This window comes from Sinohyriopsis cumingii, chromosome 6 (assembly GCF_028554795.1).
Source record: "Sinohyriopsis cumingii isolate HCF-2022 chromosome 6, ASM2855479v2, whole genome shotgun sequence".
Classification (NCBI taxonomy): Eukaryota; Metazoa; Mollusca; class Bivalvia; order Unionida; family Unionidae; genus Sinohyriopsis; species Sinohyriopsis cumingii.
This window is the reverse complement of record NC_142966.1, coordinates 887,042-901,625: the sequence shown is the minus strand read 5'-3', so window position 1 is coordinate 901,625 and position 14,584 is coordinate 887,042. Positions and strand designations below refer to the sequence as shown.

Sequence of the window (14,584 nt, the reverse complement as noted above, 5' to 3'; positions counted from 1 at the left end):
TGAGGAGACACACACACAGCCATACCATAGGCTAACTCAACCTGAGGGCCAGGTGACCTAACTGTACTGTTATTATATATATTACATTTGGAAAATTCGTAAATGAATGCTTGGTTGTTCCTCTTTTCTGACCAAACATTGACTATTTTCATTAATCATTATGCCACTAATAGAAGTTGTTTGGCCTTGACATGGCATATGTATCTTTCAATAATTGCTATGATTGATGCAACTATACATAACTCCAAACATGTAACTCCGAAACATATGACAAAAAACACCAAAAAAGAAAGCAAGATTTAAAATTTACTGTGATATATATCCTTTATTTCCTTTAATTTACTCTAACTATAAGCAGTCGCAGATGTACAGCAAAACATGACATGATTCTGACATACACAAATGGACAATCAATATGATGATACACATATACTAGATGAATATCTAGACTCCTACCGAGGCAAAGATATCAAACCATTTTGCTTCTGAAATATGTGTAATGAACATAATATAACAAGTTCACTAATCTAATGCATGAACAATTCTAGTGAAATTACTAATGTGGCTAATTAATATCAGTCTTGCCCTAGAACTTCTTTAATCAAGACCAATTTATAATGGCCCAAAGCATACCATTTGTTAAAGATGCATTTCTAAATTAAATATTAGGTAGTATTAGGTGAAAAGTGATCAATTTACAAATGAATACATCAATAAGGCTCTGAGAACATAAACATCACATTGCGTGCTTATTATGATAATTTCAATCATAAAGTTTACATTTTTTTTCTCTCTGACTTTCATGATACTTTAAATTAATCTTTCTGCTGATGATGTTTCAGCTCTGAAATTTAAACGTTTCTGTATCAACAGGAAGAATTCCTGATATGAATATTAATCTCTAGGAAGATAATTAGAGACTGACATGGTGCCAATTTTAATACTGATTTCTATTCCTAAAAACAAATATTGTGCTGTATTAGATCACTAAAGATATGTGTACATAATATCTTGAGGTAATGTAAGATGAAACTTTTAAGCAATGAAGTTGAGATATTGACTTGAAAATTTTATGGTATAGTTACAGTAACAAAAAAGATATCTGGTAATTACATACATTTTGCTATAGGGTGTGACATACTTTCTTGGTGGCCTTCTTAGCTGGAGATAACTTAGCAATTAAAATTGATAAGTGATACAATTATATATATGATAAACTAAATGATTCTCTTGTCTCAGTATCAAATCTATTGTTTCTGAAAAATTTAGAAGACTTTTAAAAAATACCTGAAGTGGAATAATTTCAAACCTCTATATGAAAGAGAACAGATTTAAAGAATTGAATGAATTATTACAACAATTGCATGAATTATTACAACAATTCAGACCTTACTCCACTGCATATTTTCTACACTTCTACATCTCCATTTTTAAATCTTACATATGTATAATTTATTTATGTGGATTTAAAACACATGAAACAAAGAAAATCATTCAAATACAGTAAAAAGAAGAGGCAAAATTAGCCTCATTAGAACATAATTACTTTAAGTCTGAGTAAACATTCATTTAATGGATGACAAGTGCATGTGAAACAAAACAAGACATAAAAACATGTCTGACACAAGATCAGTAACTTCATAACTGTTTCTTTTCTTGATTGTATGTGTTATTTATTAGTTCCATAAACAAGTTTTACCTTATTTTAGTGGATTTAATTTTTGCTTGATAGTACAACAAATCATTCACAGATTTAAGCAATGAGGAAAAATCATCTACTTATATAAACAGTTGGTGTAGATCAACTACAGGCGGTTATATTCAAGAAATATAGTTTCCATTACACTTATATAATCAGTGCAATAACCAAAGAATTAAAACTGTTTTGTCATTCTAAACAGCATATCTCACTCCTGTAAAAAGTGCCATGATGACAAGGGAGATAACCTGAAACATAGGCCAAGCATTCTACTGAAAGTGCACTGCAAACATGAACTTAATCATTAAATATGACTGTCCTTCACTGCAATATGAGTTTGGGTGGCACTCACCAGATAATATGTACTTTTGAGAGAGTGACGTATGTAAGGTGAAGTAGTTCGCATTTAAAACATGCACAGTGGAGAGAATGTTTGCATACCTCTATGCTACATTAATGTAATGTGGATGATATTTCTTTTGGATATTGTACTTTTGGAAATTTTACATGATTTAAGCACACTGCTAACTAAAATGACTGGTCCCTTGTGTTAAAAAATTAGTCTGAATTAGTCTAAAGTACACTATACATAACAGCTATTAAAATAGGGAAAAATGAATTTTGCCAGACTAGACAATACCAGCTTCTGAAAGTGCAATGAATGAATTACCAAATATATAAAATGTAAAAAAAGTTATCGGCTCTTTTTTATACAATTTACCTCTGAAGTTCAGGAAGTGAACATGACCAAGTAGAGCTAGCACTTTTTTGAAAGGTGCACATCTGGAGTAAGGCCAAGCTGTATACTCTATAACCCATAGTACACCCATCAATCATACACCAAAATAAAGGGAATTAAAGGTTCTTTGCATTATACCTAAGATATACAAGGTCTTTTTTAAATAGCCAGTATAACCAGTGAGGAAAGCCAGGGAAATTCTTTTTCTTTAAAATCCTAACCCTATGCAAAATGCGAAACTGTATAGCGCCACCTTGGTTATTAATATCAGTCACAGAATCAAGCTGACAGGAGGATAAAAACATAAATTGTGTATATAAAAATTCTGACTGACCCAGTCATTTTTCTGTCACATGGAAATTAAGGACATAACTATTTAAATACCAATATGGTTGTTGGTGATTCTAGTAAATAAAATCTATCAGTGTATTTTCTAGTTACATATTGTTTATTTTTTATTTGTACATATAATAATTGTATTTAAAATGAACATGTCACAACTGTGTTGCAAAAACTATGCCATTTTACTGACTAATGCCTGCATTGGATTACACTAACATAATATAACAAGCTTTAAAACTTCAGACTTTACAGAACTCATAAAGATGACAGAGATTTAAAGTACTAAAAGCATTAAAAATCTTGAAAGCAATAACAGATACAATACTGAACTGATATCTATTAAACTGGTTTGTTGAGCCATTTGCATTTATTTGATTGGTTTATATTATATAACAGATGAAAAATTCCTGTGTAAAATTTAAGAGTTCCATTTCGTCATGAAATTCCACAATAATCTGGGTTAAACCAAATATGAATCAATTAAATGCAAAAATTGTATATTTTTCAAGAGACATTCAGTATTAAAATATCATGCTGCACAATAGTCAACCTTTATCTTAGTAAGAATAAGTTACCCCTTATGTTTGATCTTAAAGTTAGATATGATATTAGCAAAAACAGTACTATACAACACACTTTCGGAACATTCTGAGTAAAGGAAAAAAATAGTCATGCACAATTCTCTGAACAAAGACCAAAACTTGTTGTACTGCTATAATGCACTATGAAATCTGAGCCTGTTCTTATTGTGGATGTACTCGACTTGTGAGAATACATGGTACTAGTGTTGATTTTATTGGGTAAGCTCTTACAACAGATTCATCATGATGTTGAGATTTTACACTTCCTCTGCATTAACAACACAATCTGGCATTTAAATGGTTGTTGCCTGTAAAAGCAGCATATGATCAGTGGACAATATTGGTAAAAACATTACTGAAAACCCCAAATTATGCTTTTAAAAATCAATATCCTTGTAAACTCAGCTGAAAATCCAAAAGTTGGTCTTTAAAATCAACACCTACATAAACATGGTTGAAAATCCCAAAGTCAGCCTCTAAAATCATGTAAACATTGCTGAAAATTCAAAAGTAGGCCTTTCAAATTAACAACCACATAATCTTGCTGACATTAACTGCTGTAATTTCCAAGTAAGCCTTACATTCATGAACTATATTAATTCAAATCAGTTTTCGAGTCAGGGGATACATTTTACATTCAATATATCCTTTTCTCAAATTTGGTGCTGGTAAGGATGTATACAATGCATAAAATACAAAAAAGATCCAGCCAGTTACAAAATTAGATTTAGACATCATGTTTTGAATACAAAAAGTGTCTTAACATTCTTGTCCTATATTTCATTCTTTTCTTAACAAATTATCTCCTTTCCAAAACAACCTAAAAAATGAGCACCAGATTTCCTTTCAGCTGACAATTTCTACAAATGACATTTTCTGTAGGTATCAGAAACTTAAGATCTTGCACCTGAGTTTCCTGAAAATGAAATCTATGCAACAAAAATTTAATAATTATTATCTTCTGTGCGACATGGCAATACAAAGTTTTAAAATAATTTGGGCTCGATTATTTCATACATAAATGTTTCAAAAATTATTACATGATAAAAACAACTAATTAATTGTGCAATATTGTAATAGTCAAACTCTGACATACAATTGGATGATCTTGGGTATTAGGAATCAGCTTTATATGACAATGTCTGAGAACAGTACATGATATTACAGTTATTATAAACAGCATAAGATGGATTTTTCATACATCATATCCCTTAAACTACGTGAAGAAACAAATCCAGTCATAAATGGAAAACTAATCACCAAAACTATGAAACCAACCTGAAATTTCCATTTTTTTAATTTGTACCTTTCAATATGAATGTGCTCATTAGTCTCAACTAATTTTTAAATAATGGCAGTAGTCAGAGCTTACATCTGGCAGCTAAGGAAAAAAGGTTCTGAAATTTTGGACCAATTTTCTAACCACTAAATTTTGTAATATCATGCAAGTTTTTCCACTAAGACATGCAACCAGCTACAATATTCTAACAGAAACATGGTTAAAAGGCACTAATATATCAAATATTTAAAAAAAGATGAAAATGAATCAGAGAAATGTTGACTGAACAAATATATCTGGCTGCATAAAAGCCACAAAATGCTTCTTATTTCAAAATATACCACCTTTTTCACAAATGTAAGAAGGATATGACATTAGACCTAATGAGAGCTCCTATGTCCCCTTGCACCTCTCTCCTATACAATTTGTTCTTTACATTGTTAGCAAGTAACCAGATGATACACTTTCTTGATATGATCTCACACTGTCCTGCAAATCTATGTAATAGATTTAGTTTAATAGTTTTACACACATTCATGTGCACACACACACACACACACACACACTTTGCAGAGACATAATATTCCCATGGTCTGAATGTTAAAAGAAAAATGACTTTACACAAAAGGAGATAAATCTTTAAGAAAACAATAATTTCTGAACTTTCTACTTTTGAGAGAGTTCTCTCCCCTTGATTTTCATCCTGGCGTTTCGATTGAAGTCTGTTTCGATTAATATCTTTTGGTGGTGCCAGATAATGTAGCCTGCAAGCAAACAAAGAAAGAAATAAACAAAACCTGAAGCAGAAATATATGAAATATTACAAAAAGAGGAGTAGTAGCATAAATGTTGGGAGGGGGTTAATTATAAAAATCAATTTTATCTGTATTTTCAAAAATATTAACAAATATTCATGCTGGTAAAAGACTGAACAAAGATAAAAACAATGGCATCGCATCCATCCATATATACATATACTACAATGAAATGAGATCCAGTACAGTAATCTGTATATAAAAGAAAGTCTGGGAACACGACAATCAAAAATCTAGTCTCCAAAACAACATGAAAACCTAAATACAGACAAGAACTTCCAGTTTGAATTGGAGTAAAAACAAATGACTTTCACTTTAATAGGCCTGGCTGTATGTCAAGTTTACTGTATATAACTACTTACCTGTCAGAGTTAAGGAATGGCACATCAGGCCAATCAAATCTGGGGATTTTTAATGCTTAGACGAAAACACCCTTAAATTTGTATACATGCAGTATGATAAGTTTGGAAGAAGAAATCCTTGTCTGATATTAGATTAGAATAAAGAAAACTATAAATGTGTCCATATGCAACCATATCCACCAAAATATGATGCAAATTAAGAAAAACGTTTTAAACCCTGGCCCAGCTTGTGCCAATTTTGCTGTACAATTTATGAATGTCTTCCATTATGTGATACTCAAGTAACCTCTAAGCCATTTCTCATGCAGCATAGTGCTGCTAGCATTACAAAAGAGGAATCATACATGTCACTTTCCTGCCAATTCTATTAAAGCTTTTGGGTAGAAGGTTATTATCATTGGATATTATCATGTTTATATCTTCACTACAAATCATTAAATGAGATTACTAATTATCTTGTTATTTGCCAGCGCTCATTACACAGTTGGGACTACTGTATATATAGAAGAAAATGACAGGCATGTGGGAGTGGAGAAAACCTGCAATCTAAAAGTCAATAAAAATATACATAAAATGCCTTTTACAATGTACTGCATAAACCAAATTTCGATTTCATGTGGTCTTAAATCTTTAATGGAGACAACAAGTTGCATGAATTGAATAGTTAAGTGAATAACTGTTCTTGTACAATGCAGGCTATTCAAAGCTAACAAAAGAATCGGGTATTCAGGTATGGGGATGCAACTCTTTGTACCTTGGAAATTATCCAAAATTTTGATCCATGAAGTCTTTCAAAATTAAAGTACAGAAACAAAATTTACCAAGTACATGTTTAGACATGAATTACAGCCATCGGTCAAATTATGCATATTTAATTTACATGCTATTGTAATGTAATTTTATTTATGGGAACTTGACATTTCTAGAAATTAGTTTCACCTGTTTTTTTCATAAACACCTAATAATATAAACACTGTTTCTAGTTTCTGACCTATTTCCAGACCTTGATTCAGAAATCAGTGGGCTGAAGTGAACAACTTTCTTTTTTTATATTTTTCTCAGAATAAAATTATTCTTATTAGTCAAGGCCATAGTGGCAGTATGTGGTGTTAAGCATCTACAAAGCTTCCAAGTTGTTCTAGAAACATGATCACATGTCCCTTATAAAGGAATCTGTTTTTGCATTTTAGAAAGTCTTATAACTCATGTTATGATAAGTACTCATAGACAATTCATGGACAAAGACATTTATTGAAATTTTATTCAGAATTCAAAACTGGAATATTATTATATGTGGTTCAACAAGGAACTGTTTGAAGGTTGCAACTGACATTATCGACCTCTGGTATAATAAATTCTTATGATATAGACAAAAGATGCCAACTTACCCTCCGTGATGCTGATATATTACTTGATGTATCATCTGAAAAGACAGCATACATTACTAAGGTCTGATTCTAATTTGTAAATTATTGTTAGTAAAATCAGAACAGACTACACTTCTAAATGGAATATTCAAACACAGGTAATTTTCCATTTGTTTTAATTTTGAAGTTTTGCACGTTGGTCATAGACTGCCACATGAAACATTATATGTACTTGGGTACAGCAACTGTTGTGGACATATTGCAAGTCAGTTTAATACCATTTTCATATGTGTACAAAGTATACATCATTAGAAGCTGTTTGGTGAGAACTCCAATTCATAATGAGCATCCATTCAGGGGGAGCAGTTCAATAAGGTTTTCAAAACAACCATCATGGCAGCCACAATTGATGTACAAATGGCATCATTTCCTTTTAGGACCAACTAAGTTTAATATAAAGACTACTGGTGAAAATCCCAATTGGGAATAAAGATAATAATATTTTCAATATAGCCATCATGGTAACCATATATACCCAGGAAAGGGATGATATTCTCTCTGGTAACCAGTTACAATGTGTGACATTCAAGCCACCTGATTTAAACCATTGCTTTAAAAATGTGTTCATAAAATTTGGAAAATATGTCAATAAAAAATTATGAGTTTAAAATGGATATTTATTTACATAGTGCTGAATAAGTAAAGGGATAATAAAAAAGGCAAAAGTGGTAAAAATCCTTAAGTTTAGTACATAAACTGCACTCTTTTAAAAGATCTTCCAAGCCAGAAGATCATGATGGGACATTAGTCTCTAGGCAAGAAGTCTACCTCCATAATGGTCATCACTTATGATACACAGGAAATTGCACCAGTTCTATAACCATCTGCTGACAGAAGAGTACTGTAAACAAATACACATGACCAGGAATGAGCTTCATATAGACTGGAGTCTCATTAATTTGATCTATATCATGCTGCTATTTTCACCAGAGACCATAAGCTGAGATAACTTAATAAAAAAATTCAAAAGATTCAATGGGTCCATTCAACTGTCAAGTTCACCTCTAATGCTCCCTTTGAAAAGTTTTAATTTGAAATAATGACTAGACTGCCATTTTTAAACTCTGTCTAAAATTACCTTGAGGGGGTCCAATAGTGAGTGTGACTGAATAACCAGATTCTTTGATGATATTGACAACATCTTCATGATGGATGTGTGAAATGTCCACTCCATTAATGGCTAGAATTCGATCTCCCACATGTAACATTCCACAGCTATCTGCAGGACTGTTCTCAAGAATTGGACCTGACAAAACAATTATCATGTGATATAATTTCTTGTAAAAATGATCCATCCTACTCGGAGAATAGAAAAAAAGAGTTGAAAAAGCAAACATAGAATTTAAATTGCTAACAGGAACCAATAATCATAGCAAAATTTAAAAAGAAATATTTATAAAAAATGTACACAGTAAAAACAAAAAACTACACCAGTGCCAATTTAAATGAATTTAAATATCATGCTTTTATCAAAACAGAAAACAGTCATTGATCAATAAATCTGGGATTTAAAATTAGATAATCTCAATGACCTCACCGTTGATTCGATCAACAGTTACAGTAACTGTTCCTAATTATCTGATAACTGTTCACTGTTAATATCTGGAAATGTCCAAAATGTATACCATTATTACACCAATACTGAAAACATTTAATATGTACAAGATTACTACATCCTTAGTGAAAACATAAAAAATTTAGACCATTACTACATCACTATAAATGCCCTCAATATACTGTTGCCCTACTTATAATGCACAACATATGATGATGGATCCAAATAAACTTGTTAACTTTTGTTTTTATTACTAATAATTACTTCATCTTAAATTTGTTTCTGGCTCATGTGAACCAACTGTCATGTCATTTCACATTATTTAGTGGCCTGTTTTTTGTTTTTGTATAACTGTATATTGCTGTTGATACTGGCTTACATGTTGGATCAATCTGCACAGACACTGATCTGCCATTGCATAATGCACCATCAGTTCTGGATCCATGTTGTTTATAGCTGGATCCAACTTTTATGTGAGTATACTCAGTATCCCTCAGTATAACGTGCCCTCATTTATAACAAGGGTAATTTTTCAAAGCTCCCACAAACATTGTAACAAGGGAATACTATCTTGTAGACAACTGACTAGCAGATAAAAAGGTATTTGAGTGGATGGATGATAGATGGATGGAAAGAACTTATTAAAGGTTGATGAATAAATAATTTCACAATGACAAGCTGTAATCAGTCTAGCAGATTCAACCCTTGTATTTCAAACCTTATAATCCTTACAATGAAATATCTAATAAGTAATTGCTATAATGCATTATCAAAATCATTTTGTGCTACAATCAAGCTGATACCAACTACAGTACTTGATGGTTCTGTGGCATGAGTCTGACTCCACTTCACATGGGAGAAAAGATGATATGCTATAATACAAAAATGGCTTATTATTGGACCTAATGGGAGATGTGGACTTTCTACAGGTAATTGATAAAGTTATACAGAACATATTGAGTATCCAAGTGTCATTATAATGGTTCATATGATAATAAACTACTGTTTTACACTACAATAGTTTGGAAAAAAATTAAGCTATTTACATTAATACAGAAGTTTCTCACAAAGATCAAACATACATTCACTGAGTTATAAGACTATATATCCCAATCCTAGAAAGTCCCAGTGGAGAAAAGCTGCTGCTGTCTTGAGCCAGACAAGCCCTAAGGGAGGGAAGCAGTAATCAGCTACTAAAGGAAATCATGCCTGCTGTGTCATTACCATTCAACTTTTGTGTTGCATCAATCTCAAAATCATCTTTAATGTGTTATATTGGGCATGACCATAGTGGGAGAGAAAATGAGCAATTAAAGTGGAAAAGTACTCCGTAAAGGGAGCTAACTCTTCTGGTATATATATATATATATATATATATATATATATATATATATATATATATACACACACACACACACACTGTTCTGATACTGGTGGTGTGTGATCATTATGATGAGAGTTAATTAACAAAATGATAATTTCAAGTGCAGTGTAGGTTCATAACAATGGGCTCAAACATGCACAAAACTATCAGAACCATAGTGCAACACAGCTACACACTCCATTAATTCGTTACAATAGTACAGTCTGAAGGCATAGTTATAATCATGTTTATTTCTCAAACTTATGAGATTTATCTAAATATAATAGGTACCCAAATGAGAAAAGGGAGCCACAGTGGCTAAGTAGTCAAGGATTGAACTCCTAAAAGATGGGTGTGGGTTGAATTCCCTACCATCAGATCAGCCTAACTGGAGTTTTCCACTAACAAGGAACTTTATTTGCTTCTGCATGATATAATCTTAGAAGAATATAACTGCCAACAAAATGCTAAATGATCATCCACCACACAATGCACCAGAAGATCTTATTATACACTGCTGTTTGATATCAAGAGTAGAACAAAAGCTATAAGTGTCCATCTAAAACTGAGTTTCTATTATCAGCCAATCAGAAACAACCTTTCAAAATTATTGTCATTCGTGATTGGTTGAAAAAAAATCTATTTCTCAAACTCAAGAGCTGTACAAAATTACAGGACTGATTTTTTAAAAACTGTTTGAATGTGGGGGGTGAAGAATCTATGGAAATATAATATCAATAATTTAACTAATTATAAACAGCATGATGTAATTAGCCATGCCGGACTGGTTCTCTTGATAAAAGAGAGGCTCAAAAGTGAGCAAAAGTTGACAATATAATGTTTCTGGATGGTAACTACCACACTTAGCGGGGCCCCGAGTGGCCGAGTGCTCTAAAGCACTCTCCGTTATGGATCACTGCCATCTCACCTCTGTCTGCATGGGTTCAAGTCTCGGATTCGTCCAATGTGAGTATGTGAGAAAGCCTGCTAGTAGCTTCTCGAGGGTCGGTGGTTCTTTCCGGGATCTTCCTCCATCATTAATACTGGCCACCATGTATAGCCTATCATGTGCTGAAAAATGACATTAAACCCTACAACAAAAACAACAACCACACTTAGCTGAAACAAAAGAATTATTAACTATATCTATCTGCCAGAGCTGAAAAATGTCTACTTCACTTTAAATTCTTTTATGTTAATGACTTGGACAACATGATCCATATGTAACACAATTTATATTTAGTACAATGAATTCTCTGAAGAATAAACTGAATTCTCTCAAGACTTGAGTTGCAGTGGTTCAGAGGTTAGTATGCCACATCTGTAACCAAAAACTTCTTATTCTAACAATTCCTCTACCAGACTTTATTATTCACTAGGGCATACACTTTACAACTTTGTTTGGCACAATGTAAACTTTTATTTGTTGCTATGGCATTAAACAATAATAAATCAATTGCAAAATAACTGCTTTCATAATATAAATTAACTATATTTGTATTGACTTTAAAGAGCCAATCAACTAACAGAACCATAAACATGTTGTGTAGTTGCTGAAAATGGCATGTTTAATTGACATCTGCACACAAAAATAAATTTAACAAAATTAGAGATAAACACCATAAATCAAACAGTTGACAATAATGACAACTTTTGAACAAAATATAAGAAATCAGTAATATAGGAATACAACTACGATAGAGAAACTTACATTCAAGTTAGTCCCTAAATGATGCAATAATCCTAGATTTCAATTAATGCAACAAAGGTAACACAAAACACAAAATGCTAATAGCTCGCAGATTATATATACATGGGGTAAAAATTGAAAAGGGGGGATGGCAGGAAGACTGAATGCTTATACTCTGCTAAGTGTGCAAAAAAAAAAACTCTAAATTCTTGTCACCTTATCTTGCCTGTGAGTTTAGCCCTAGACAGCAGCAGAGAAACTACGGTATAAAAGGACATATAAAACCTCTGTTGCTGACCAGAATGACCATGAATGATCATCTTGTTCTTGCATTCTTTACAGATCAATGAAAAATACTTAGGTGTGCTAAAAACTACATCTAGGTTATAGAGTTAAGCTATACAGAATAATGGATTCAAACATAACTCAATGTAAATCTTGGAAAAAAGACAAGTACTAATTTAGCTAAATAGTTCATACCATCACCATATACCAGAAGGTAGCTGCTTTCCTATTCAAGGGATCCACATACACAAAACAAAGTGAAGAAGTCAATTTCACTAAGAAACTGATATTCCCACATCTACATGATGCTTTGTCTTGCTTACAAAAGCAAAGCTAAGAACTTTAATAATTCTAGATTCATTTTAAACCTTTTGGTGATACATTAAAAACAAATATCTTCCTTGCTTTTGCTGTCAAGGTGAAAACATAAAATAAATAATGGAATCCAAACATAAAAAAGATTTAATATTCAAAACATGCTCGTGACATAATAAATAGTATTTCAACATAAATATACCATACATTCAAGCTTGCAAGTCAAACTGCATATGGCACAGACCCAGGCTTACCATTGCACAAAGCACACACAGATCTAGGTGCATACAGTCTGTATGGAATCATCAGTAAAATAACCAATATAGACCTGGATATGACAGCACATTGTGCAAATATCATATCTGGGTCTATGTTGTTTGCAGCTTGTCTTGACTTTGCTAGAATTGTACATAATGTTGAAATGTTTATTCAAATGCTTGAGACTGGCCAAACTGCAAATTTCCAATCTGACACATCTCTGAGTTTCTTGGGTGAACTGCAAGACAAAACATACATTACTGGTTCTATGATAAGCCACAGTAGGCCCACATAATAAACACAGTTTTAAAGTAGCAGATCAGGCATTATTCTGAAATTAAAATGTACAAACATCTGGGGATAAGCTTCTAGAGTGCATACCCTATTCTATAAAAAGCGCTTGCTTGACAATAAGCCCAATCCTTGCATTATGCAATTTTATATTTAAGAAAACCATGTCCAATCATAAGCCCATCCTTCACATTTATAGGTTTAACTATGTGGGCCTCTCATGAGAGAAATAATGAATTGCAAATAGTAAGAAGACAAAGAGAGAATAATAAAGCAAATGTTTTGCAAGTAGAGCATCCTATAACTTTTTAATATAACACTCCTATTGCAGGCACAATGGTATGATGCTGGCAATTTTAATGGCATGGGTTGGTCATGGATGCTTAAAATTAAGATGCCTCACCAATCCATGTATAGATACTTTTCCTATTTAACAGATCATCTGATGTAAATCTCCCATCTGAGTTGGGTATGTCTGAAAATATAAAGTTTGGTGTTTACTTTTTTAAATTAAAAATAATCTTTAACTACTTGAAAACATAAATTTAAATAAGGTAAATAGTTGTCTGAAAAAGCATGTCTCTTATACAGGTTAAGAATGTCAGAGCATGGAAGGTTTGCATACGTTCAACCCAAATATTGTATCAATTATTAACTTACATGCTGAATGCCATTCATACAATTTGATAAAGACTGCATTCTCTGAAAGAACAACCCAGTATGAAAAAAGATTCCAACACCTGCTATGAGTGCACATGTAACTTCTCTGTCACATGTCCTGCTCACTGATTATTTAACAGTTTACACTAATTCCAGGGTGCACAACGTTTGCATGGACTACAATCCCCTTGTTTAAAACAAAGTGTGTCACACTAAGTAAATTTTGTTTCTTAATCAAAGCACCAATGTACTTCCATAAAGTAATGATATGGGGTGGGAGCCACACAAAATGTTTCTGCAGGCTGCATGCAGTCTGCTGGACACATGCTGTGCAACCCTGTAGTAGCTAAATGAAGTTTAATGAACTAAAATATCAACTACAATATCCATTTTATTTGAAATTAAGCCAATTATCAATTATCAGCTAGATACACTTATTTGAAGTGTTACCTATAATTGCTACAAAAAATTAACAGCTATATAAATATTATTTACATAATATAGCATACTACAGTAGTCCCCCTCTTGAACGGCCCCCCTGACCAGCGGCCACCCGCTCCTTACGGCCAGAATCCGTTGGCACCGACGAGTTTGTGTTCAAAAGTACCCCTCGCGAAAGGCCACCCGGCTAACGCGACCAGCGGCCAGCATATTAGTGCAAAATCATAAAATTTACCCCTCACAAGCGGCCGCATTTTATTTGAATATGTATCCAGAACCAGTATTGTATTCATAACGTGTGTTAAGTAATCCGATTTCTGTTTCCTGATGTCAGGTTTTCGTTACTGAAAGAAGTGTTGAGTAAAGTACAGTTATCACTAAGGTTAATATTATATCATTTACGCCTCACGAGAAGCCAAATTTATTCCATAAAAACCGAGAAAGACTCAAATTTTAATCCATACTAAAGGGTACGTACATGT

The 14,584-nt window shown here is 32.6% G+C and overlaps 1 protein-coding gene across 1 annotated transcript in view; it reads right to left on the bottom strand.

The window, feature by feature from the left end:
* Positions 1-315: 315 nt before the first annotated feature.
* LOC149796261 (uncharacterized) overlaps positions 316-14,584 on the bottom strand; it is a 40,568-nt gene continuing 26,299 nt past the window's right edge. The window contains exons 12-15 of the mRNA XM_089960186.1: positions 13,405-13,476; positions 8,323-8,490; positions 7,206-7,240; positions 316-5,404 (exon numbers count right to left, since the gene is read on the bottom strand). Of these exons, the coding sequence (XP_089816312.1) occupies positions 5,372-5,404; positions 7,206-7,240; positions 8,323-8,490; positions 13,405-13,476 (308 nt within the window). The 3' untranslated portion in view covers positions 316-5,371. The remainder of the gene's footprint in view (positions 5,405-7,205; positions 7,241-8,322; positions 8,491-13,404; positions 13,477-14,584) is intronic.